At 54.1% G+C, this 27043-nt stretch overlaps 1 protein-coding gene across 1 annotated transcript in view; it reads right to left on the bottom strand.

The window, feature by feature from the left end:
* Window positions 1–26736, bottom strand: part of HERC1 (HECT and RLD domain containing E3 ubiquitin protein ligase family member 1) — a 248039-nt gene extending 221303 nt beyond the window's left edge. The window contains 8 exon segments of the mRNA XM_075576093.1: window positions 772–858; window positions 861–982; window positions 984–1074; window positions 1077–1326; window positions 1328–1410; window positions 1413–1763; window positions 5445–5567; window positions 26153–26736. Of these exon segments, the coding sequence (XP_075432208.1) occupies window positions 772–858; window positions 861–982; window positions 984–1074; window positions 1077–1326; window positions 1328–1410; window positions 1413–1737 (958 nt within the window). The 5' untranslated portion in view covers window positions 1738–1763; window positions 5445–5567; window positions 26153–26736.
* Window positions 26737–27043: the final 307 nt, after the last annotated feature.

Genomic DNA, 27043 nt, shown 5'->3' with positions numbered 1-27043 from the left:
GAGAGAGAGAGAGAGAGAAGGGGGGAGAGAGAGAAGAGGGAAGAGAGAGAGAGGGAGATAGAGAGTGAGAGAAGGAGGGAGAGAGAGGACAGAGAGAAGAGAGGGAGAGGGAGAGGGGGAGAGAGAGGGGGAGAGAGAGGGGGAGAGAGAAGGGAGGAGAGAGAAGGGGGGGAGAGAGAGAGAGAAGGGGGGAGAGAGAGAGAGAGAAGGGTGAGTGAGAGAGAAGAGAGGAGAGAGAGAGAGAGGAGTGAGAGAGAGAGAGAGGGGGACAGAGAGGGAGAGGGAGGGGGGAAAGAGAGGGGGGGGGAGGGGAGAGTGGGGAGGAGAGAGTCGAGGGAAGAGAGTGGGAGGGAAGAGAGGGAGGAGAGAGAGAGGGGAGGGGGAGAGTGAGGAGAGGGGGGGAAGAGAGGGGGGGGGGAGAGAGAGGAGGGGGGAGAGGAGGTGGTGGGGGGAGAGAGAGGAGGGGGGGAGGAGAGAGGAGGGGTGAGAGAGAGAGGAGGGGGACGAGAGAGAGCTGAGAGTGAGAGCGAAGGGGGAGAGAGAGAGAGAGGGGGGAGAGAGAGAGAGGGGGAGAGAGAGAGAGGATGGAGAGAGAGAATGGTGGGAAGTGAGTTGAGTGGAATGGATGGTTGGCTGACATACGGTACGTGTATTCTAGGGAGAGAGTCTGATCAGAGCGAGAAGGGAGATAGGAGAGGGAAAGAGAGGGGTGGTTCTAGATGGGGAAGGGTTGCAGTTGAACTCTGGTGCAAACTTACATGTACTAACCGCCTCTAGAAGACTCCTGATCTAATTCCAGATGTCCGACTTCTCATCTGCATGTCATGTTCATGAAGCAGTCGCAGCTGATCATTCCTCCTGCGTCTGCAGCATTTGCTTGTCCGTTCCGCACACCAGGCCTCTTCGCGCCAGAGCCATCTCTTCCCATCCAGGAGCCACTCTCAGCCATTCCAGCTGATACCCAGTGCCCCGGAAGAAGCCAGCCCAGGAGAAGCTCGAGCCAGCTACGGCCCAGTGTGTCTGCCCCGGAGTTGGGGACCGTCACCCCTTTCAGGAAGGAGGTGACCTGGGAAAGCAGTCCAGCCCCATTGGCGGGATCTTGCTCCGTGGCGCCGAGACAGGGGAAGGCAGCGAGCTCAGCACGTCGACGCACGTCGATGACGTCGCTGCGACGAGGCCCAGCCCCGGACCGGCAGCCGGCATCATCCAGCTCTGCCTCAGAAGTGCAAACAGAAGGCTCAGGCCGGTCCTCACGCCCATCTCGATCAAGGCGTCCGTGCTGGAGCGCGGACGCTCGCTGATGGACAGGGTGTCCGCGGAGCCCTGCCGAGCTGTTCTCGGGCGAGTGCTGCTGCTGCTTCACCTTGCCCTTGTCGTGGTACTTGTTGGAGAGAGCGTAGAAGACCCTTGAAGTACCAGAAGCCGCTTTCTCAGGGCTCCTGCGAAGGGCGAGTCAGAGCAGACAACTTTAGCCAGGGCCAGCTGGCTGCTGAGGAGCGCATCTAGGTAGTGATCCTGCTCATCGCAGGATGACTCCCGCTCAAAGTCTGGCAGCTGGGGGCCCTTAAGGCACAGGACCTGCTGGGGCAGGGGGACCACCTCCTTGTTGCTGACCAGCTTGGCGTACAGCACAGAGACTCCCTCCCTGGTGGCGATGGACTCGCTGTCCTCTGTGATCCAGGAGCTGTTCAGATGTTCCAGCCATTTTAGTTTCACCGGCGGCATCATGGCTGTCATCACTGTTCACTCTACTGCCATGTGTCCTATGGGGGGAAGGGAGGGGGAGAGAGGGTGGCTCTTACATTACTCACTCAATTCCCAAGCAGTGCCATCATCCCAAGTAAAGTTACATTACTCACTCAATACCCAAGCACCTCCATCCCAAGCAATGTTACATTACTCACTAAATACCCCAAGCACCTCCATCCCAAGCAATGTTACATTACTCACTCAATACCCAAGCACCTCCATCCCAAACAATGTTACATTACTCACTCAATACCCAAGCACCTTCATCCCAAACAATGTTACATTACTCACTCAATACCCAAGCACCTCCATCCCAAGCAATGTTACATTACTCACTAAATACCCAAGCACCTTCATCCCAAGCAATGTTACATTACTCACTCAATACCCAAGCACCTCCATCCCAAACAATGTTACATTACTCACTCAATACCCAAGCACCTTCATCCCAGGCAATGTTACATTACTCACTCAAAACCCAAGCACCTCCATCCCAAGCAATGTTACATTACTCACTAAATACCCAAGCACCTCCATCCCAAGCAATGTTACATTACTCACTCAATACCCAAGCACCTCCATCCCAGGCAATGTTACATTACTCACTCAATACCCAAGCACCTCCATCCCAAGCAATGTTACATTACTCACTCAATACCCAAGCACCTCCATCCCAAGCAATGTTACATTACTCACTCAATACCCAAGCACCTCCATCCCAGGCAATGTTACATTACTCACTCAATACCCAAGCACCTCCATCCCAGGCAATGTTACATTACTCACTAAATACCCAAGCACCTCCATCCCAAGCAATGTTACATGACTCCCTCAATACCCAAGCACCTTCATCCCAGGCAATGTTACATTACTCACTAAATACCCAAGCACCTCCATCCCAAACAATGTTACATTACTCACTAAATACCCAAGCACCTCCATCCCAAGCAATATTACATTACTCACTCAATACCCAAGCACCTCCATCCCAAGCAATGTTACATTACTCACTAAATACCCAAGCACCTCCATCCCAAACAATGTTACATTACTCGCTCAATACCCAAGCACCTCCATCCCAAACAATGTTACATTACTCACTCAATACCCAAGCACCTCCATCCCAGGCAATGTTACATTACTCACTCAATACCCAAGCACCTTCATCCAAGCAATGTTACATTACTCACTCAATACCCAAGCACCTCCATCCCAAGCAATGTTACATTACTCACTCAATACCCAAGCACCTCCATCCCAAACAATGTTACATTACTCACTCAATACCCAAGCACCTCCATCCCAAGCAATGTTACATTACTCACTCAATACCCAAGCACCTCCATCCCAAGCAATGTTACATTACTCACTCAATACCCAAGCACCTTCATCCCAAGCAATGTAACATTACTCACTCAATACCCAAGCACCTCCATCCCAAGCAATGTAACATTACTCACTCAATACCCAAGCACCTCCATCCCAAGCAATGTAACATTACTCACTCAATACCCAAGCACCTCCATCCCAAGCAATGTAACATTACTCACTCAATACCCAAGCACCTCCATCCCAAGCAATGTTACATTACTCACTAAATACCCAAGCACCTTCATCCCAAGCAATGTAACATTACTCACTCAATGCCCAAGCACCTCCATCCCAGGCAATGTTACATTACTCACTAAATACCCAAGCACCTTCATCCCAAGCAATGTAACATTACTCACTCAATACCCAAGCACCTCCATCCCAAACAATGTTACATTACTCACTAAATACCCAAGCACCTTCATCCCAAGCAATGTAACATTACTCACTCAATACCCAAGCACCTCCATCTCAAACAATGTTACATTACTCACTAAATACCCAAGCACCTCCATCCCAAGCAATGTTACATTACTCACTCAATACCCAAGCACCTCCATCCCAAGCAATGTTACATTACTCACTCAATACCCAAGCACCTCCATCCCAAGCAATGTAACATTACTCACTCAATACCCAAGCACCTTCATCCCAAGCAATGTAACATTACTCACTCAATACCCAAGCACCTCCATCCCAAGCAATGTAACATTACTCACTCAATACCCAAGCACCTCCATCCCAAACAATGTTACATTACTCACTCAATACCCAAGCACCTCCATCCCAAGCAATGTAACATTACTCACTCAATACCCAAGCACCTCCATTCCAAGCAATGTTACATTACTCACTAAATACCCAAGCACCTTCATCCCAAGCAATGTAACATTACTCACTCAATACCCAAGCACCTCCATCCCAAACAATGTTACATTACTCACTCAATACCCAAGCACCTTCATCCCAAGCAATGTAACATTACTCACTCAATACCCAAGCACCTCCATCCCAAGCAATGTTACATTACTCACTCAATACCCAAGCACCTCCATCCCAAACAATGTTACATTACTCACTCAATACCCAAGCACCTCCATCCCAAACAATGTTACATTACTCACTCAATACCCAAGCACCTTCATCCCAGGCAATGTTACATTACTCACTCAATACCCAAGCACCTTCATCCGAAGCAATGTTACATTACTCACTCAATACCCAAGCACCTCCATCCCAAGCAATGTTACATTACTCACTGAAAACCCAAGCACCTCCATCCCAAGCAATGTTACATTACTCACTGAAAACCCAAGCACCTCTATCCCAAGCTCTGCCTCTGCCCCATCTGCTGGGAACTCTACTCTTACACTACTTACACTTAGAATTGCAAATCGTTCCCCTTATAGGGCTTATATTCTGTGTCCTAGTTCCTCTGTGTGTCCTGGAGAAGGCTCTTATACATTTCAATTGACTACATGAGCATTCTTCATACAGTAACACTCTCGAGCTTTAAAGACCATGCAAGTCTCAACTTCCGATGCGCTGACTGACCACTCATCTACAGAAGAGACTTGTGAGACCTGCATCGCTTCAGTACTTCCACGGCAAACTACGGTCTGTTTCCAACCCTTACACACATGAAACAGTCTAACATCTTCTCGTAGAAAAGCGCATTGTAAGATAAAACGTAGAATCCCACCCGCTGACCCCACTTCCTCCCATGAGGTCCTCAAACTTCATCTGAAACATCACAGAGAAAGTTCTTCCGTAGGAATCTCTTCCCCTCCCTCTATATAACTGCAAGGCTCTTACTGGATTGAATCCTGCAGTGTTTCTGTTGACTAAGCACCCGAAACACAACGTCCCACCGACTACTGCTTCACGCCCCGTTGCTCTGGCAGCCAGGGGGTTAAAGGATTCACTTGAAGACATTCACCCAACGTTCGTTATGGATTCAAACGTCTTGAGCTTGGCTCGTGCGGTTTCTAAGTCATAGCAAACCTCTGCTGTTCAGAAATAAACACTGTGTAACACACGTTCCTTATACCACTGTAATCTTTACATGTGCACGGGGGCTGAAACACACACACACACACACACCATTAGAGGTACTGGACTTAGTGGGTCTTCAACCTTGGAAGGAAAAGATTAAACACAACGGTCTTCATAAACTGGATAATTTCAACGATACAGAGCGAAAACCAAGAGCAGCATCCAGTCTGGGGTCCAAAGTGGCAGAGACCGATATTTAAGAGGTACGGTCCCATAGGACATCGAAGAATGGGTGGAAACCCAGAAGGGACCTTATGAGCAAACCTTACCGTGTACACTGCTATGTGTCCTGTGAGTTCCTCGGAACTCAAGACGTGTAGAGCAGAGAGCCCGCCACCTCCATCCTCGGGCTGTCCCAGAAGGTGCTTTGGCTTGGCATGAAATTCGGCTGCCTGGGGGACAAATATAAAACAACACTACAACCTGCAGTGGGATTCGCCTCTTCCCCTACGTCACACAAACTCTCCCTGCGTCGCACCACCTCTCCCTGCGTCGCACCACCTCTCCCTACGTCTCCCTACGTCGCACAACCTCTCCCATTCACATCAGTTAGGTAGCATGTTCACGAACATCTTCACTTCACTACTAACTCCCCCTGCTACATCTCCCAAACTTACTGCGTCCCCCTGCTACATCTCCCAAACTTACTGCGTCCCCCTGCTACATCTCCCAAACTTACTGCGCCCCCTGCTACATCTCCCAAACTTACTGCGTCCCCCTGCTACATCTCCCAAACTTACTGCGCCCCCTGCTACATCTCCCAAACTTACTGCGTCCCCCTGCTACATCTCCCAAACTTACTGTGTCCCCCTGCTACATCTCATATACTGTATACATTTATCACATGTACATTATATTATCACCAGTGAATGTTGAGAAATTTATCTATGTGAATTTTGTGCACTCTCGCTTACACACATACATACATACATACACACACATACACACACACATACACACATACACACACACACACACACACACACACACACACACACACACACACACACACACACACACACACACACACACACACACACACACACCAAAACAAAACCGCCGCGCACACTAGGTAAAATGCCCAAAAAAGGCAATCGTGTATTTTGTGATCATTAATGAAATAGATTTATATATGTATATGTCCCCCTGGGGTCCGAAATGTCGGGCATATGTGTGCATTTTGGACCCAATAAAGCACTGTTATGTGATTATCCCTGGTGCAGCGCCGGCATATTGGGTCTCTAGGGGTCCTCACAGACTAACTATTTACCTGTTACCGTGCCACACGCCTGCCTCTGCTGAGGACCTTTCTCACATTCTAAAGGTGGAACGTTTAAAGATAACACAAACATCAATTGCCATAGCACCCATATTGTGTATTGGATATCATGCAGCTGCGGCCCACAATATGTGGGTTGAACCATTAGACCAATGAGCACACGCTTTCTTGAGCACAGGCGCAATGTGGTAAACGGCAATAACACTCAGTGTGTCACGTCATTTTAACCTTGTTCATAATAAAGATCCTAGTTCATTGACCAATATGGGACTCGAACAAATATCACCCCTCACATTAGGGGGGTGATAGATTTAGGTGATTATGTAGAAGGGAAACTTTTGGGATCTACCAGTTGGGTACTTTGGCCCCTGGTGGATTCAATGAATGCATCGATACCAGCACGTTAGTGTAGTGCCGCCCAGTGCTGTGCCGCCCGGGACTCTGTGCCGCCCGGGACTCTGTGCCGCCCAGTGCTGTGCCGCCCGGGACTCTGTGCCGCCCGGGACTCTGTGCCGCCCGGGACTCTGTGCCGCCCGGGACTCTGTGCCGCCCGGGACTCTGTGCCGCCCGGGACTCTGTGCCGCCCGGGACTCTGTGCCGCCCGGGACTCTGTGCCGCCCAGTGCTGTGCCGCCCGGGACTCTGCCGCCCAGTGCTGCGCCGCCCAGTGCTGCGCCGCCCAGTGCTGCGCCGCCCAGTGCTGTGCCGCCCGGGACTCAGTGCCGCCCAGTGCTGTGCCGCCCGGGACTCTGCCGCAGGGACTCTGCCGCCCGGGACTCTGCCGCCCAGTGCTGTGCCGCCCGGGACTCTGTGCCGCCCAGTGCTGTTGCCGCCCGGGACTCTGCCGCCCAGTGCTGTGCCGCCCGGGACTCTGTGCCGCCCGGGACTCTGCGCCCCGGGACTCTGCCGCCCCGGGACTCTGCCGCCCGGGACTCTGCCGCCCGGGACTCTGCCGCCCGGGACTCTGCCGCCCGGGACTCTGTGCCGCCCGGGGGACTCTGCCGCCCGGGACTCTGCCGCCCGGGGACTCTGTGCCGCCCGGGACTCTGCCGCCCGGGACTCTGTGCCGCCCGGGACTCTGTGCCGCCCGGGACTCTGTGCCGCCCGGGACTCTGTGCCGCCCGGGACTCTGTGCCGCCCGGGACTCTGTGCCGCCCGGGACTCTGTGCCGCCCGGGGACTCTGTGCCGCCCGGGACTCTGTGCCGCCCGGGACTCTGTGCCGCCCGGGACTCTGTGCCGCCCGGGACTCTGTGCCGCCCGGGACTCTGTGCCGCCCGGGACTCTGTGCCGCCCGGGACTCTGTGCCGCCCGGGACTCTGTGCCGCCCGGGGACTCTGCCGCCCGGGACTCTGCCGCCCGGGACTCTTTCCCCCGCTCGGGACTCTGACGCCCGGGACTCTGACGCCCGGGACTCTGTGCCGCCGGGACTCTGTGACGCCCGGGACTCTGACGCCCGGGACTCTGTGCCGCCCGGGACTCTGTGCCGCCCGGGACTCTGTGCCGCCCGGGACTCTGTGCCGCCCGGGACTCTGTGCCGCCCGGGACTCTGTGCCGCCCGGGACTCTGACGCCCAGGACTCTGCCGCCCGGGACTCTGTGCCGCCCCGGGACTCTGCCGCCCGGGACTCTGACGCCCAGGACTCTGCCGCCCGGGACTCTGCGCCGCCCGGGACTCTGTGCCGCCCGGGACTCTGTGCCGCCCGGGACTCTGCGCCGCCCGGGACTCTTTCCCCGCTCGGACTGTACTTAAAGTTTTTTTTTAAGGTTAAGTTTTCTATTCGTTTTTTTGCAGCACATTTTTTAGTGTTTTTTTATGTAGTGTGATTAAATATAGTAGTGTTTTAGATATTTTCTAAAGTAATTACTAGTTATTTAAAAGCAATGATGATTTGAATATAATGTTTTGAGATATTTTAACCCGATAGATTTGTATTCATATTATTAGATATATTATCCCATTGATTCCCGATGCTGGTTGGTCCCTCCCATTAGCAGGAGCCAATGTATTGCTTGCACGGCGGTTATTACGTTCTCATTGTTTGCTATTCGTATAAAGGTTGTGTAGGATTATATTTCTCTTATTATTATTACTAGCTGAGAGACCCGGGTCTGAGTTAAATTTCCCGCTATGAGGGGGGGGGGGGGGGGGCGACAGTGGACAGGAGGAGGGGGGGACAGTGGACAGGAGGGGGAGGGGGGGGAACAGTGCACAGGAGGGGGGGGTCCCCACCCCCCACCCTACAGTGTCCCCCACACACACGACACAGTCCCCCCCCCACACACACACACAGTCCCCCCCCACACACACACACAGTGTCCCCCACACACACACACAGTGTCCCCCACACACACAGTGTCCCCCCCACACACACACAGTGTCCCCCACACACACACACAGTGTCCCCCACACACACACACAGTGTCCCCCCACACACACAGTGTCCCCCACACACACACACACACACACAGTGTCCCCCACACACACACACAGTGTCCCCCACGACACACACACAGTGTCCCCCACACACACACAGATATGTCACCTCTCCTTCCGGGCGCCGCCATCTTAGGCACTCGGCGCCGGGAGGAAGGGGGTCCTTCCGGGCGCCGGCGAGAGAGAGAGAGAAGAGCGCCGGGGAGGGAGAGGGAGAGAGAGAGGAGAGCGCCGGGGAGGGAGAGAGAGAGAGAGAGAGAGAGAGAGAGAGAGGAGAGCGCCGGGCGGGAGAGAGAGAGAGAGAGAGAGAGGAGAGCGCCGGGGAGGGAGAAAGAGAGAGAGAGGAGAGCGCCGGGGAGGGAGAAAGAGAGAGAGAGGAGAGCGCCGGGGGGGAGGGAGAGAGAGAGAGAGAGAGAGGAGAGCGCCGGGGAAGAGAGAGAGAGAGAGAGAGAGAAGAGAGAGAGAGAGAGAGAGAGAGAGAGAGAGAAAAGAGTGCGCGGGGAGGGAGAGAGAGAGGAGAGCGCCGGGGAGAGAGAGAGAGAGGAGAGCGCCGGGGAGACAGAGAGAGAGCTGAGCGCCGGGGGAGGGAGAGAGCTGAGCGCCGGGGGAGGGAGAGAGCTGAGCGCCGGGGGAGGGGAGAGAGAGAGCTGAGCGCCGGGGAGGGAGGGAGAGAGCTGAGCGCCGGGGAGGGAGAGAGAGAGCTGAGCGCCGGGGAGGGAGAGAGAGAGCTGAGCGCTCGGGGACGGGAGAAGAGAGAGCTGAGCGCCGGGGAAGGGAGGGAGAGAGCTGAGCGCCGGGGGAGGGAGGGAGAGAGCTGAGCGCCGGGGAGGGAGAGAGAGAGCTGAGCGCCGGGGAGAGAGCTGAGCGCCGGGGAGGGAGAGAGAGAGCTGAGCGCCGGGGTGGGAGAGAGAGGTGAGCGCCGGGGGAGGGAGAGAGACAGCTGAGTGCTGGGTAGGGAGAGAGAGAGCTGAGCGCCAGGGGAGGGATGGAGAGAGCTGAGCGCCGGGGGAGGGAGAGAGAGAGCTGAGCGCCGGGGAGGGAGAGAGAGAGCTGAGCGCCGGGGAGGGAGAGAGCTGAGCGCCGGGGGAGGGAGAGAGAGAGCTGAGCGCCGGGGGAGGGGAGGGAGAGAGAGAGCTGAGTGCCGGGGAGGGAGAGAGAGAGCTGAGCGCCGGGGAGGGAGAGAGCTGAGCGCCGGGGGAGGGAGAGAGAGCTGAGTGCCGGGGGAGAGAGAGCTGAGCGCCGGGGGGAGAGAGAGCTGAGTGCCGGGGGAGAGAGAGCTGAGTGCCGGGGGAGAGAGAGCTGAGCGCCGGGGGAGAGAGAGCTGAGTGCCGGGGGAGAGAGAGCTGAGTGCCGGGGGAGAGAGAGCTGAGTGCCGGGGGAGAGAGAGCTGAGTGCCGGGGGAGAGAGAGCTGAGCGCCGGGGAGGGAGAGAGCTGAGCGCCGGGGAGGGAGAGAGAGGTGTGTGTGTGTGGCCTAGGGGGAAGAGTGGCAGTTGGGTGACGTCAGACCCACCAATCTGATTGGCCAGAGGCTGAGGACCAGATTCACCGCAGATAGCACTAACCTTTCGATTTGATATATTAAGATTATTATTATTATAGCATGCTTTACAAGGGGTTGCCGTGTATTATCACAATCATATATTGCTCAGCCTCTATGGCAGCGCTGAGGTGCTCTCCTATTGGTCATTTAGCCTCCGACTCTCATTTGGTAATCTAGTTGCTAGGCAGTTCCCATTGGTCTGTTTACAAATCGCCTAGCAACGTGAGAGGTATTTCAGGAGCTGCCATCGACGCTACCCATAATCCTCTGATGAAGTCGCCCTGAGCGACGAAACGCGTAAGGACTCTCTGAAAAACGGCATTACGTCATCACGCAGCGACGCCGGATCGTTTTGTTTTTTTAATAAAGTTACGTTGAAAAGTACATACTCGCCTAATAAATCGGGCCCCCGCCCACTTTACCAGCCAATCAGCAGTGGGACGTATGAGGTAGGAGGGTGAAATGGGGGAAGCTCCGCCTTGGGGACCTGAAGCAGCCATGTTGCTTGTGGCAGGAAACACAAACCGAGAGAGACAGACACAGAGACACACAGAGAGAAATAAAGAGCAATAAAGAGAGACAGAGAGGCAGACAGAGAGGCAGAGAGACAGACAGAGAGAGAGAGACAGGGGCACAGTGTGTGTGTGTGCACGTAAACTTTTTTCTTTCCAGCTACTACTGAAATTAGGGGGACGCCTTATATTCAGGCTCGCCCTATAATCGGGGGAATCCGGTATTTAGTCAGACTAGTACCTGTGTTTGATTGTGTAAATCCCACATATGTAACACGCATCTGTTCACTGTCAGTATTTATTGTCACTTTTAGAAATCATTTGGTAGTTGGTGTAAGACCTTCTACAGAATCAGGCCCTTCTCCGACTAAAATAACCCAATGGTAGTGACATGTTTAATGGCTTTAATCTGGGTGATCGATCACGTTATTTTTAGGGAAACAGGATACCTAGTATTATTTTAAATCGGTTTTAAAGTCTCTGTGTGTTGAGACCCGGGAGGGGGGGTGATATCTCTGTGTGTTGAGACCCGGGAGGGGGGGTGATATCTCTGTGTGCTGAGACCCGAGAGGGGGGTGGGGGGGGGGGTTATCTCTGTGTGCTGAGACCCGAGAGGGGGGTGGGGGGGGGGGGGTTATCTCTGTATGCTGAGACCGGAGAGGGGGGTGGGAGGGGGGGTTATCTCTGTGTGCTGAGACCCGAGAGGGGGGTGGGCGGGAGGGGGGTTATATTTCTGTATGCTGAGACCCAGAAGGGGGGATATCTGTGTGCTGAGACCCAGAAGGGGGGGATATCTGTGTGCTAAGACACAGGAGGGGGGTGATATCTTTGTGTGCTGAGACCCGTGAGAGGAGGGGTAGAGGGTCTCCTCTGGCTGCTCATTTCTGTGTGACATCACTCTGTGCTGAGCAGGAGTTTGCGCAGGCAAAGCCCCCTCTCTCTCCGCCCTCCTTATCTGTATTGGCTCTGACAGGGACAGAAGAAAATGCTTAATTGCCACAGACCCCGGAACAGCCAAATGTTACATCTGATTCTATTAGAAGATAATGACAGTGTCAGGTTGTTTTCCAAATGGTTCTTTGCCAACTCGCCGCAACTCACCCTGCCGCCAGAACCTGCCGCCGGCCCCTTCGCCGCTACAGTAAAGACCAAAACAACCCTACCCTAAACCCTTACCCTAAAAAAAACCCTACCCTAGGTACTAAAAACCCTTAAATTAACTCCCTACCCTAAACAGTAATAAAACTCAACTTAGAAGTGGCCGGCGGCGGGGTCCAGAGCCGCGGCCAACATGTCCCATTCCGCCTTGAAGGTGCGCCTCTCTCTATAAAGGCGATAAACAGCTCGATATACTGCAAGTCCCCCCGAGCGGGACAGCAGGACAAGGTCCTCCAGGCTGCCGATCATGACATTGAAACGCAGAGCGACGCATTTCACTGAAATCAACAGCAAAACCAGAATAACGCAGGGAGCTGGGAGACCCCGCCACGCTGGAGACCCCTAAACGTCGAGAAGGTTACGGTCAGTCTGAGCTACATCAAGATCCTTCAGAATTGTAACATGGGGGTTATTTCCGGAGCTAAAACCGTGCGTTTGTTTAGCTGCGGGGACCCCAGGTTCCTGAGGTACTTGCGGTTTAGCGATGCCGGGGCACGCCTAGGGTTTTCAAAGATGGTGCCAGTGTTCATCCAATGGGAAGCCACGTCGTCATCCATTACGGCTTCCTATTGGCCAGCAGGATTTGGCTACCATTTTTCATCTTCCAACAAGAGATTGAATACCAACCACGAAAACAGTAAGTATCTCAGAACCCGAAGATCCCTGATGCGCAAAACTGAGCGTTTCCGGTACAGAAGACCCCTCCTGTTCCACCTACGTTAAAAAAAGAAACGCAAGTACACGGGATGGAAAAGGAAAGGAAAAGAAGAAAAGAAGAAAAACCCCTGGAAGAGGCATACTGCCGCCTGAGACTTTGTTTCAGTGAGTGCTTGAACCTGCAGTTGAGCCAGACTGCTGCTAAGGAACTCCCTTGAAAGCAGCTTCCAGCTGGACAAAGAGTGTATGAGGGATCCTGTGCCCCACAACCACCACAGAGGCTCCTGCAGAGAAGCTGATTCCCCTGTCTACAATCCTGGAGTGGTAACAAGTGTTATATACACTAAATGCTTATGTATTCTTTATTTGATGTACGCAGATTTTATACCCCAATATTATTGTAATACATTTTTATTACTTGCTTCACTATTTGGCGTTGTGCGCTGTTTTCTTTTTGTTTCCAAGTACACGGGATGTCTGCTTTCATTTCATTATCTTCCTCTAAACAAATGGCATCAGACTTGTATTAACGTGTGTGTGTGTGTGTGTGTGTGTACATAGGGAGACAACATAGCTTTTCACAGTAACACTTGAAGAGTTGTTCAAGACGTTGCATTGTGAAGAAAAAGGAATCAAAATCAATAGGGGTTACCTATGATTTGCAGGGGACATTGTTATATTTGCCCCAAATCCAGACCACCTCCAGCAGCAAATCGGAAAACTCACCCAAGCAAGTAAGAACGTGGCCTCCGTATCAATCTCGGAGAGGCCAAAGTGATCAAATGTGTCCACTCTGCAAAGATCGAAATAAATGGAACAGAACTAGAAGAAGTGGAAGACTATGTCTACCTTGGCCGGCAAATAACAATGGATGGGAATCTTTGAATGAAATCAATAGGAGACTGAAGATGGGACGGAGGCATTTGGAAGAAACAAGACAATATTTCAAGGGAACTTTCCTCTGCGCCTCAAGAAGAAACTAGTATCCGGTCCGTGCTCACGTAGGGATGTGAAATTGGACCCTAAATGTGAAGATAATCCAGATGCGTCAGACAACGCAAAAGATAGATGCATGCTGGGTATTACAGACAGAAGTATGGAGAGATGCATGCTGGGTATTAGCCGAAAAGACAGGGAAAAAACAATGAATGGGTTTGAAACTCAACAGAAGTCTGTGACATCATCACAAGGGGGAAGAAAATAAAATGGCGGCGGGCCGGACATATTGCAAGAAGATATGACCGTTGTTGGACAAAGATGGGACTCGACTGGATTCCAAGAGGGATAAACGACCAAGACGACGCCCAAAAGGGAGATGGGAGGATGAGATGAGGGAATGTGTGGGAGCGACGTTGCGAAGAGACGCTGTAACCGCAGGACCTGGGGGATCATTCATCCAGCAGAGGGTACGCCAAGGGCTGAAGGGGACATGGAAAATACCCACCCCATTTGTAACTACACATATATACAAATGGTTGTGCATAAGAATAGGCGATGTCTCCGTTAAGTAATTGGTCGCACATCCCTCGACATACTCACACGCTAGCGTTTCATCCTGACATTGCCTTCCTCCTTCCTGGTCTGTTATGCAGACAGCAGCCGGCAGATGATGAAATTAGCTGGATCCCGACCATACAACATGACACTGCTTTCTGCTTATCATATTTACCTCCTACCTCCTGCCTCCTCCTCCCCCCCCCCCTCCTCCCAAGCCATATTAGCAGGACCCAAAACTCAGAGTCAGCCTCAAGAATAAACCCCCCCTCCCCCCCCCCCCCCGCATTACAAAATTGTACTCTCAACCAGGGGCGGCCAACTCCAGTCCTCAAGGGCCACCGACAGGTCAGGTAATCCCTGCTTCAGCACAGGTGATGCAGTCACGGATTGAGCCACCTGTGCTGAAGCAGGGATCTCCTGGAATACCTCACCGGTTGGTGGCCCTTGAGGACTGGAGTTGGCCGCCCCTGGCCTTAAATAGTGGTACTATGCTTTAGAGCAGGGGTGGGGGACCTTTTTTCCTGCCAAGGGCCATTTGGATATTTATAACATCGTTCGCGGGCCATACAGATACAGACAGGCAGGCACACGGCAGGCACACAGAACCCCGCCCCCCTACCTCTGGTAGTTGCTGCTGCTGCTGGGGGGATCGTGTAGGGCGGATGCTGGGTAAGTGCGGGGGAACTGCTGGAGAAGCATGGGGGAAGTGCGGGGAGTGCTGCGGGGGGAGTGTGGGGGAAGTATGGTGGCTGCTGGGGATCGTGTAGGGCTGCCGGCGCCTCACACCACCTCCTCCCAATCGGGCGCGCGGCGGCCATTTTTTTAAAAAATTAACGCGACCCCGGTTATAGCAGTTGCCTTAGCAGGCCAGGCCAAATGATTTCGGGGGCCTTATACGGCCCTCGGGCCTGACGTTCCCCACCCCGGCTTTAGAAGCTCCAGCAGGACGGGTAAGGCCTCTCGTTGTTAAAGAACACCACCGCCCCCTTCCTGGCTACCGACTCACAAGGAGGAGTACAAAACCAGACGTGGCATGTACCACGCTGAGATCCTCGTTGGTGTCACCCACATTTGATCGCGCCTGTTGGGGAGGCTTTCGGGAGGAAATGTCGGTTGATCCGCACGGAGCGGGAAGGGGACACGACATTCATTATTATTCAGGGGATTATTAGAGGGGAGAGTTGGCGTGCAAGTCCTTATTATGGGTTGCAGGTACTTCTGGCAGTGAAAGGGTTAGGGTAGCAAGGGGTTGACTGGATGTCAAAGATAAGTCTCTTTGCAGTCCGGGTGGGAAGCAGTTCTGTGCTTCCTGATAAAGTGGGGATGTGAGAATAAATAGCAGGACACAACTGCAGGCTTTGGGCCTGTTTAAATGAAAATAAAATCAATAACATACAGCACTTGTCTCCTGAAAGCGTGTCGCAGTTACAACATAGCATGCGCTGCTCAGCATTTCCACACGCAGTCTCTGCCCCACAGAGCTTACGGTCGGTGCCTGAGGCACGGGGGAGAGAGGGGGGGAAAGGGGGGGAAAAGGGGGGGGAAGAGGGGGAGAAAAGGAGGGGGGAAAGGGGGGGAAAGGGAGGGTGAAAGAAGGGGGAGAAAGGGGGAGGGGAAAGGGGGGAAGGGGGAAAGGGGGAGAGAGGAATGGGGGGGAGGAAAGGGGGGGAAACGGGGGGAGAGGAAAGGAAGGGAGGGGGGAGGAAGGGAGGGGGAGGGGGGAGGAGGGGGAGGGGAAGGGGGGGAGAGGGGAAGGGGGGGGAAGAGGGGAAGGGGAGGGGGGGAAGAGGGGAAGGGGAGGGGGGGAAGAGGGGAAGGGGAGGGAGGGGAAGAGGGGAAGGGGAGGGAGGGGAAGAGGGGAAGAGGGGAAGAGGAGGGGGGGAAGAGGGGAAGGGGAGGGAAGAGGGGAAGGGGAGGGGGGGGAGAGGGGAAGGGGAGGGGGGGGAAGAGGGGAAGGGGAGGGGGGGGGAAGAGGGGAAGGGGAGGGGGGGGGAAGAGGGGAAGGGGAGGGGGGGGAAGAGGGGAAGGGGAGGGGGGGGGAAGAGGGGAAGGGGAGGGAAAGAGGGGAAGGGGAGGGGGGGGGAAGAGGGGAAGGGGAGGGGGGGAAGAGGGAAGGGGAGGGGGGGAAGAGGGGAAGGGGAGGGGGGAAGAGGGGAAGGGGAGGGGGGGGAAGAGGGGAAGGGGAGGGGGGGGGAAGAGGGGAAGGGGAGGGGGGGGGAAGAGGGGAAGGGGAGGGGGGGGGAAGAGGGGAAGGGGAGGGGGGGGAAGAGGGGAAGGGGAGGGGGGGGAAGAGGGGAAGGGGAGGGGGGGAAGAGGGGAAGGGGAGGGGGGGAAGAGGGGAAGGGGGAAGAGGGGAAGGGGAGGGGGGGAAGAGGGGAAGGGGAGGGGGGGAAGAGGGGAAGGGGAGGGGGGGAAGAGGGGAAGGGGAGGGGGGGAAGGGGGGAAGAGGGGAGGGGGGGAAGGGGGGAAGAGGGGAAGGGGAGGGGGGGAAGAGGGGAAGGGGAGGGGGAGAAGAGGGGGGGGGAAGAGGGGGGGGGAAGAGGGGAAGGGGAGGGTTGGGAAGAGGGGAAGGGGAGGGGGGGAAGAGGGGAAGGGGGAAGAGGGGAGGGGGAAAGGGGAGGGGGGGAGGGGGAAAGGGGAGGGGGGAGGGGAAAGGGGAGGGGGGGAGGGGGAAAGGGGAGGGGGGGAGGGGGAAAGGGGAGGGGGAGGGGGAAAGGGGAGGGGGAAAGGGGAGGGGGAAAGGGGAGGGGGAAAGGGGGGGGGGGCGAAAGGGGGGGGGGGAAGGGGAGGGGAAAGGGGGGAGGGGGAAAGGAGATAAAGTGACCTGCTCAAGGCCACAAAGAGATGACGATCAAAGTCCCTGTAATTAATATCAGGGTAGGTGTCTTTACTGCTTCAAACCGATTCCTTTTCCAGAAAGAGAAGCAGCCGGAGCCTCAAACATACATAAATATTACCACGTTTCATTATTCAGTATAGCGGCAAACAGGTAAAATCCCACACAGAACCCGCGCCCCCCGCACAGAACCCGTGCCCCTCACACAGAACCCGCGCCCCTCACACAGAACCCGCGCGCCTCCTGACTACCCGCGCCCCTCACACAGAACCCGCGCCCCTCACACAGAACCCGCGCCCCTCACACAGAACGCGCGCCCCTCACAGAACCCGCGCCCCTCACACAGAACGTGCGCCCCTCACACAGAACCCGCGCGCCTCCTGACTACCCGCGCCCCTCACACAGAACCCGCGCCCCTCACACAGAACCCGCGTGCCTCCTGACTACCCGCGCCCCTCAACACAGAACCCGCGCCCCTCACACAGAACCCGCACCCCTCACACATCACCCGCGCCCCTCACACAGAACCCGCGCCCCTCACACAGAACCCGCGCCCCTCACACAGAACCCGCGCCCCTCACACAGAACCCGCGCGCCTCCTGACTACCCGCGCCCCTCACACAGAACCCGCGCCCCTCACACAGAACCCGCACCCCTCACACATCACCCGCGCCCCTCACACATCACCCGCGCCCCTCACACAGAACCCGCGCCCCTCACACAGAACCCGCGCCCCTCACACAGAACCCGCGCCCCTCACACAGAACCCGCGCCCCTCACACAGAACCCGCGCCCCTCACACAGAACCCGCGCCCCTCACACAGAACCCGCGCGCCTCACACAGAACCCGCGCCCCTCACACAGAACCCGCGCCCCTCACACAGAACCCGCGCGCCTCACACAGAACCCGCGCGCCTCCTGACTACCCGCGCCCCTCACACAGAACCCGCGCACCTCCTGACTACCCGTGCCCCTCACACAGAACCCGCGCCCCTCACACAGAACCTGCGCGCCTCCTGACTACCCGCGCGCCTCACACAGAACCCGCGCGCCTCACTTAGAACCCGCACGCCTCACACAGAACCCGCGCGCCTCACACAGAACCCGCGCGCCTCACACAGAACCCGCGCGCCTCACACAGAACCTGCGCGCCTCACACAGAACCCGCGCGCCTCCTGACTACCCGCGCCCCTCACACAGAACCCGTGCGCCTCATGACTACCCGCGCCCCTCACACAGAACCCGCGCGCCCGTGGCACAGAACCCGCGCCCCTCACACAGAACCCGCGCGCCTCATGACTACCCGCGCCCCTCATACAGAACCCGCGCACCTCCTGACTACCCGCGCCACTCACACAGAACCCGCGCGCCCGTAGCACAGAACCCGCGCGCCCCTCACACAGAACCCGCGCCCCTCACACAGAACCCGCGTGCCCCTCACACAGAACCCGCGCCCCTCACACAGAACCCGCGCGCCTCATGACTACCCGCGCCCCTCACACAGAACCCGCGCGCCTCATGACTACCCGCGCCCCTCACACAGAACCCACGCGCCCCTGGCACAGAACCCGTGCGCCCCTGGCACAGAACCCGCGCGCCTCATGACTACCCGCGCCCCTCGCATAGAACCCGCGCGACTCATGACTACTCGCGCCCCTCGTACAGAACCCGCGCGCCTCCTGACTACCCGCGCCCCTCGCACAGAACCCCCGCTCCCCTCGCACAGAACCCCCGCGCCCCTCGCACAGAACCCTCGCGCCGCTCGTACAGGACCCGCACCCCTATCGCACAGAACCCGCGCCCCTATCGCACAGAACCCGCGCCCCTATCGCACAGAACCCGCGCCCCTATCGCACAGAACCCGCACCCCCCGCACAGAACTCACACGCCCCTCAACAACCCGCACCTAACACAGAACCCGTTGCTGCCCCTTTTGCACAGAACCCGCGTGCCTCATAGAGGACCTGTGCGCTTCACAGAGGACCTGCGCGCCTCAGAGAACCCACATACCTCCCAGAACCTCTCACAAAAAACCCCACACGCCTCCTCGACTATCTGCACACCTCACAGAGAACCCACGCGCCTCCCCATCTACCCGAGGCTCTCGCACAGAACCCACGCGCCCCTGGCACAGAACCCGCGCGCCCCTGGCACAGAACCCGCGCCTCCCTGACTACCCGCACCCCTCACAGAGAACACGCGCGCCTCCTCGCACAGAACCTGCGCACCTCCCCGACTACTCGCACGCCTCAGAGAACCTGTGTGACTACCCGCGCTTCTCGCACAGAACCCGCACGCCTCACAGAGAACTCGTGCACCTCCCCGACTACCCAAATGCCTCGCAGAGAACCCACGCCCCTCACAGAACCCCTCCTCTCGCACTGAACCCGCGTGCGCCTCTCGCACAGAACCCACGCACGCCTCTCCGATTATCAGCTTCCGATAGTGTCATGGAATCTCGCTGGGGAACATCAGCCCGTTCCAATCAAAATACCATTATTTAAATCGGACCAAAACCCCACAAATCTCCCCGTCTCCGCCCCTGCATATACCACCAGGAATATATACATGCACCAATGCCTTGCAGACGCCTCTGGCATCGAGCGTGTTAATGGCAGTATGCCCGCCTGCGGATCACGAGCTGTGTCACCTTGAAAACTTGGACGGGGCCCAGTTATGAAGACTTCCGTCATCTGGTAAACTAATTAATACGGCTTTGCAACATGCTGCCCGTCCCAGGCAAAACGGAAGCGAAAACCCGCTCAATGTGGCGACCTGGAGTCAATCAACAGATAAAAAGAGAGTGTTCTAGATGCGCCAACTAGAGCGTGGCATTTATATCGGAAACACCGGAACACGCAGAGCGACAGCATTTAGAAAAACGAAAAATTATTCTTTTATCTAGGAATAAATGCATCGTTTTTAAACCGCTGCCGTACTCCGCCGCCTAATGGAAGTGTATCATTTCGATGCTCTAGATAGATTGTCTAGAATAAACCATGTTTGCACACTAGTCTAGAAGACCGCTTACTTGCACAGTCTCGCATAGTGGTCTAGAAGAGACGGCTTATATTGTGCAGACATGCACACCATCTGTTTTTGTCACACCAAAATGCATATGTCTTCAGAGAAATCATATCCGGAAAGGTGCTTTCCTTTCTAGATTGACTAATATCTAGAACACTTGCTGCTCTCTAGAAAAATGCATCCTACTGAAACGCACAGATCACTTACAGAATTACGTTGTTTTTTTATGTTGTTCGTTCGGCTCTCTGGAATAAATATCTCATGTTATGGTATTAGCTTGGTGGATCTAGAATAAATGTCTCATATTATGTTATTAGTTTGGGAATCTAGAATACATGTCACATGTTATGTTATTATTTTGGGGGATCTAGAATAAAGGTCTCATATTATGTTATTAGCTTGGGAATCTAGAATAAATGTTTCATATTATGTTATTAGCTTGGGGGATATAGAATAAATGTCTGATATTATGTTATTAGCTTGGGGAATCTAGAATAAATGTCTCATATTATGTTATTAGCTTGGGGGATATAGAATAAATGTCTGATATTATGTTATTAGCTTAGGGGAATCTAGAATAAAGGTCTCATATTATGTTATTAGCTTGGGGAATCTAGAATAAAGGCCTCATATGTTATTAGTTTGGGAATCTAGAATAAATGTCTGATATTATGTTATTAGCTTAGGGGATCTAGAATAAATTCCACTGAGGGACGCAGCCTTCTTGTACAGATACTCAGTTGAAACTGTTAGTACACACAAGTCTAGAACAGCGGTGGCCAACCTGTGGCTCGACACAGCATTTGGAACGGGACATCTCCACCCTCTGGCGACGAAAGTTGGGCCTGCCCAAAAGTCGAGTCCAACTTCTGCATTCACCCACAGGGCCCCAGCTCCACCTTCGTGGCAGGACTGGAGGCCTCCCTCTACCCCCAAGGTAAAATGCTTAGAGGGCGAGGGGAATTGAGTGAGGGGGGGGCGTGGGGAATTGAGTGAGGGGGGCATGGGTTATTGAGTGAGGGGGGGTGGTGGAGATTGAGTGAGAGGGGGGGGCGATTATGTGAGAGAGGAGAGGGGAGAATTAAGTAAGAGTATGGCGGGGGGATTGAGTGAGAGGAGGATGAGGGAGGTTGAGTGAGGAGGGTAGGGGGGTTGAGTGAGAGGAGAGGAAGAGGGGCGATTGAGTGAGAGGAGGAGAGGGGGGAATTGACAGAGGAGAGGTGGGAGTTGAGTGAGCGAGGAGATGGGGGGAATTAAGAGAGGAGATGGGAGGGAATTGAGTGAGAGGAGAAGGGGTGAAGTTGAGTGAGAGAGGAGGTGGAGGGGAATTGAGTGAGAGGAGGAAGGAATTGAATGAGAGAGGAGGGGGGAGTTGAATGAGAGGAGAAGGGGGGAAGTTGAGTGAGAGAGGAGAAAGGGGGAGGGAATTGAGTGAGAGACTATACCATATATAGTTATATCACCTTAGATTACAAATTCGTTTTTAGTGTGAGAAATGACACAGCTCTCTGAGCTACCACAATGAAATGAGCCCCAGCCCCTTCTCGGGCCGGATTTTACCCCCGGGCCGCCTGCTGAACACCACCTGGTCTAGAAGAAAGGTGTCACTAACGCAGATGCATGCAGATTTCCAGAAGAAACGCGCCATTTCTACACTGTATAGCGCAAAAGCACGACATGACAGTTTCTACGCACCGCTCTCTAGAAGCAATGGCGTCTCCTTCCTATGTTAATATACCGCTCTCGTGGAAATACAATGCAGGATGGTGACACCGTGAAGATAAATCGGCCGTCAAACAAAAGTGCATCTAGATCAGTGAGACTTCTATCGGCACACGGACCCGCGCAACCTAACACAGCCAGTCACAATGCCTTGTAAAAGATCTGACAGTCTGGCTACCTTAAACGAATGTAACTGTGCTAAAAGCAATGATTTGGCGGCTTTTTGTCTCTTGCAACATAAATAACAATTTTCATGTGTTCAGGCCCCTGAATGGGGGGGGGGGGGGTGTCTGTCAATCAAGTATTTTCTTTCCCCCAGCCCTTATCAGAGAGCCAGTAGAGATAGAGAGCAGAGGGAGAGGGGGGGGGGGGGCGCTAGACAGGGGGCCCCTTAACCCTGTCCCTGCCATTAGTACACTTTGCCCCTAGGAGGGACTGACCCCTTAACCATGTCACTGCCATTAGTACACTTTGTTCCTAGGAGGGACTGACCCTTTAACCATGTCACTGCCATTAGTACACTTTGCCCCTAGGAGGGACTGACCCCTTAACCCTGTCACTGCCATTAGTACACTTTGCCCCTAGGAGGGACTGATCCCATCACACACCGCCACTTATTAATAAGGAAAAGCAGCTATAAATGAAGCCAGCGTACTAATATCACGGAGATATACAGATTATGAGAACGTTTACTCCACAGAATGTGACTAAATACTGTTTTTGTCCGGCTGGAACCGCGGCGCTGGCCCGATTCCTCGTCATTTGGCCAATACATTGAACAATCAGGGATCGGGTCATGCGCCATTACATACAGTATGCAGACTTTCCCTTTATTTATAGTGTGCATTCAGAACTGGCAGCTTTACAGAAAAGGGGGAAAGAAATATATATATCAGACAAATGATACACTCAAACTGTTAACCGTGTTAAAATCATAGTGACTCTCGCGCTGTCTCTCGCAGTGACTCTCGCGCTGTCTCTCGCAGTGACTCTCGCGCTGTCTCTCGCGCTGTCTCTCGCAGTGACTCTCGCGCTGTCTCTCGCAGTGACTCTCGCGCTGCCTCTCGCAGTGACTCTCGCGCTGTCTCTCGCAGTGACTCTCGCGCTGTCTCTCGCAGTGACTCTCGCGCTGTCTCTCGCAGTGACTCTCACGCTCTCTCGCAGTGACTCTCACGCTGTCTCTCGCAGTGACTCTCGCGCTGTCCTCTCGCAGTGACTCTCGCGCTGTCTCTCGCAGTGACTCTCGCGCTGTCTCTCGCAGTGACTCTCGCGCTGTCTCTCGCAGTGACTCTCGCGCTGTCTCTCGCGCTGTCTCTCGCAGTGACTCTCGCGCTGTCTCTCGCAGTGACTCTCGCGCTGTCTCTCGCAGTGACTCTCGCGCTGTCTCTCGCAGTGACTCTCGCGCTGTCTCTCGCAGTGACTCTCGCGCTGTCTCTCGCAGTGACTCTCGCGCTGTCTCTCGCAGTGACTCTCGCGCTGTCTCTCGCAGTGACTCTCGCGCTGTCTCTCGCAGTGACTCTCGCGCTGTCTCTCGCAGTGACTCTCGCGCTGTCTCTCGCAGTGACTCTCGCGCTGTCTCTCGCAGTGACTCTCGCGCTGTCTCTCGCAGTGACTCTCGCGCTGTCTCTCGCAGTGACTCTCGCGCTGTCTCTCGCAGTGACTCTCGCGCTGTCTCTCGCAGTGACTCTCGCGCTGTCTCTCGCAGTGACTCTCGCGCTGTCTCTCGCAGTGACTCTCGCGCTGTCCTCTCGCTGTCCCCCTCACGCTGTACCCCTCTCGCAGTCCCTCACACGCTGTCCCCCTCTCACGCTGTCCCCCTCTCACGCTGTCCCCCTCTCACGCTGTCCCCCTCTCACGCTGTCCCCCTCTCACGCTGTCCCCCCCTCACGCTGTCCCCCCCTCACGCTGTCCCCCTCTCACGCTGCCCCCTCATTTTGCCACGAGGTTCAGTGATTGGGGATTATCTTATTATAAACGACCCGATCACTGGAGTATATATAGCATGTGTATATAGTATATACAGTATAGCATGTATATACAGCATGTAAAGGATGACGTGTGCATTATATTCTTCGTGTTTATGTAACCCGCAGCCGTACACGTAGCGCTTTGCCGCAGGAACACGCAAACTTTCTGATATAAAGGGGATTACAGGTGGTTTAACGCAGAGATAAGAGCGTTAAATTCGAGGTGGCGATCTGTGACCCACAGAGCTTGCAATCTATTGAGACCTGCATACAGCAGCACGGTAACACAATCCTGTATACAGCAGCACGGTAACACAATCCTGTATACAGCAGCACGGTAACACAATCCTGTATACAGCAGCACGGTAACACAATCCTGTATACAGCAACACAGACACACAACTGATGACATGAGGAATGTCATGTTTCTCCACACTGACCATGTGTAATCTCTGCCTGTGTGTGACAGCGCTGTAACTCTCACAGGGGGGGGGTGTCACTCTCACAGCGGGGGTGTCACTCTCACAGCGGGGGTGTCACTCTCACAGCGGGGGTGTCACTCTCACAGCGGGGGTGTCACTCTCACAGCGGGGGGCAGTGGGGGTGTCACTCTCACAGGGGGGGTGCCACTCTCACAGGGGGGGTGCCACACATAGCACTGTAACCCTCACAGGGGGGTGTCACACACAGCGCTCTCACACACACAGGGGGGGATATCACACACAGCGCTCTCACACACACAGGGGGGGATGTCACACACAGCACTCTCACACACACAGGGGGGGATGTCACACACAGCGCTCACACACACACAGGGGGGATGTCACACACAGCGCTCTCACACACACAGGGGTGGATGTCACACACAGCGCTCTCACACACACAGGGGTGGATGTCACACACAGCGCTCTCACACACACAGGGGGGGATGTCACACACAGCGCTCTCACACACACAGGGGGGGATGTCACACACAGCGCTCTCACACACAGGGGGGGATGTCACACACAGCGCTCTCACACACACAGGGGGGATGTCACACACAGCGCTCTCACACACACAGGGGGGGATGTCACACACAGCGCTCTCACACACACAGGGGGGGATGTCACACACAGCGCTCTCACACACACGGGGGGGATGTCACACACAGCGCTCTCACACACAGGGGGGGATGTCACACACAGCGCTCTCACACACACAGGGGGGATGTCACACACAGCGCTCTCACACACACAGGGTGGGATGTCACACACAGCACAGTCACACACAGCACAGTTACACGGACAGGGGGATGTCACACACAGCACTGTTACACACAGGGGGGGATGTCACACACAGCACTGTCACACGCACAAGGGGGGATGTCACACACAGCACTGTCACACGTAGAACTGATACCCTCACACACAGCTTGGCTGTCACATTCTCAAAGTATGAATATATATATATATATATATATATATATATATATATATATATATATATATATATATACATACACACACACACAGTACATATACATTATCAGTGTGTGTATATATACACATACAGTATAATATACATGCACAGTATATAGGATATACACACACAGTATATATAGATATACACATAGTACACACACAGTATATAGATATACACATAGTACACACACACACAGTATATAGATATACACATAGTACACACACACAGTATATATATATACACATAGTACACACACACAGTATATAGATATACACATAGTACACACACACAGTATATAGATATACACATAGTACACACACACAGTATATAGATATACACATAGTACACACACACAGTATATAGATATACACATAGTACACACACACAGTATATAGATATACACATAGTACACACACACAGTATATAGATATACACATAGTACACACACACAGTATATAGATATACACATAGTACACACACTATATAGATATACACATAGTACACACACACACTATATAGATATACACATAGTACACACACACACTATATATAGATATACACACTATATATAGATATACACACACAGTATAGCTATACACATAGTACACACACCCAGTGTATATATAGATATACACACAGTACATACACACAGTATGCTATATATATATATACACACACACACACACACAGTATGGTATATATACACACACACACAGTATGGTATATATATACACACACACAGTATGCTATATACACACACACACACACACACACAGTATGGTATATATATATATATATACACACACACAGTATGCTATATACACACACACACACACACACACACACACACACACACACACACACATATATATATAGCCGGGTACCTGAATCAGTGCTTCTCTCTCTCAGACCGTTACTGTGTCACCCGGACTGTGTGTGTGTCACTGTGTATGTGTCAATTGTGTGTCCGGCCTGCGTGTGTGTGTGTGTCACTGTGTGTGTGTGTGTGTGTGTGTGTGTGTGTGTGTGTGTGTGTGTCACCGTGTGTGTGGCCGTCTGTGTGTGTGTGTGTCCGGCCTGGTTGTGTCACTGTGTCCGACCTGGTTGTGTCACTGTGTGTGTGTCCGGCCTGGTTGTGTCACTGTGTGTCCGGCATGGTTATGTCACCGTGTGTGTGCCCGGCCTGGTTGTGTCACTCTGTGTCCGGCCTGGTTGTGTCAGCCTGTGTGTCCGGCCTGGTTGTGTCACCCTGTGTGTGTGCCCGGCCTGGTTGTGTCACCCTGTGTGTGTGCCCGGCCTGGTTGCGTCACCCTGTGTGTGTCCGGCCTGGTTGCGTCACCCTGTGTGTGTGTGTGTGTGTGTGTGTGTGTGTCCGGCCTGGTTGTGTCACCCTGTTTGTGTGTCCGGCCTGGTTGTGTCTGCAGCAGCGGCTCCCAGTTGTCATAGGAAGAGGAAAAGGAGGAGACACAAAAAGGAAAGGGAGGAGTGTGAGACCTTCTGTGTTATCACATCACACAATACACACACACAGGGAAGGGAGGAGTGTGAGACCTGCTGTGTTATCACATCACACAATACACACACAGGGAAGGGAGGAGTGTGAGACCTGCTGTGTTATCACATCACACAATACACACACACAGGGAAGGGAGGAGTGTGAGACCTGCTGTGTTATCACATCAGATACACACATACCTACTGTGTTATCACATCACACAATACACACACATACAGGGAAGGGAGGAGTGTGAGACCTGCTGTGTTATCCATCACAC

Source organism: Ascaphus truei, chromosome 18 (assembly GCF_040206685.1).
Source record: "Ascaphus truei isolate aAscTru1 chromosome 18, aAscTru1.hap1, whole genome shotgun sequence".
Classification (NCBI taxonomy): domain Eukaryota; kingdom Metazoa; phylum Chordata; class Amphibia; order Anura; family Ascaphidae; genus Ascaphus; species Ascaphus truei.
The sequence above is the reverse complement of the archived record's forward strand: the minus strand, read 5'-3'. Positions and strand labels throughout refer to the sequence as shown.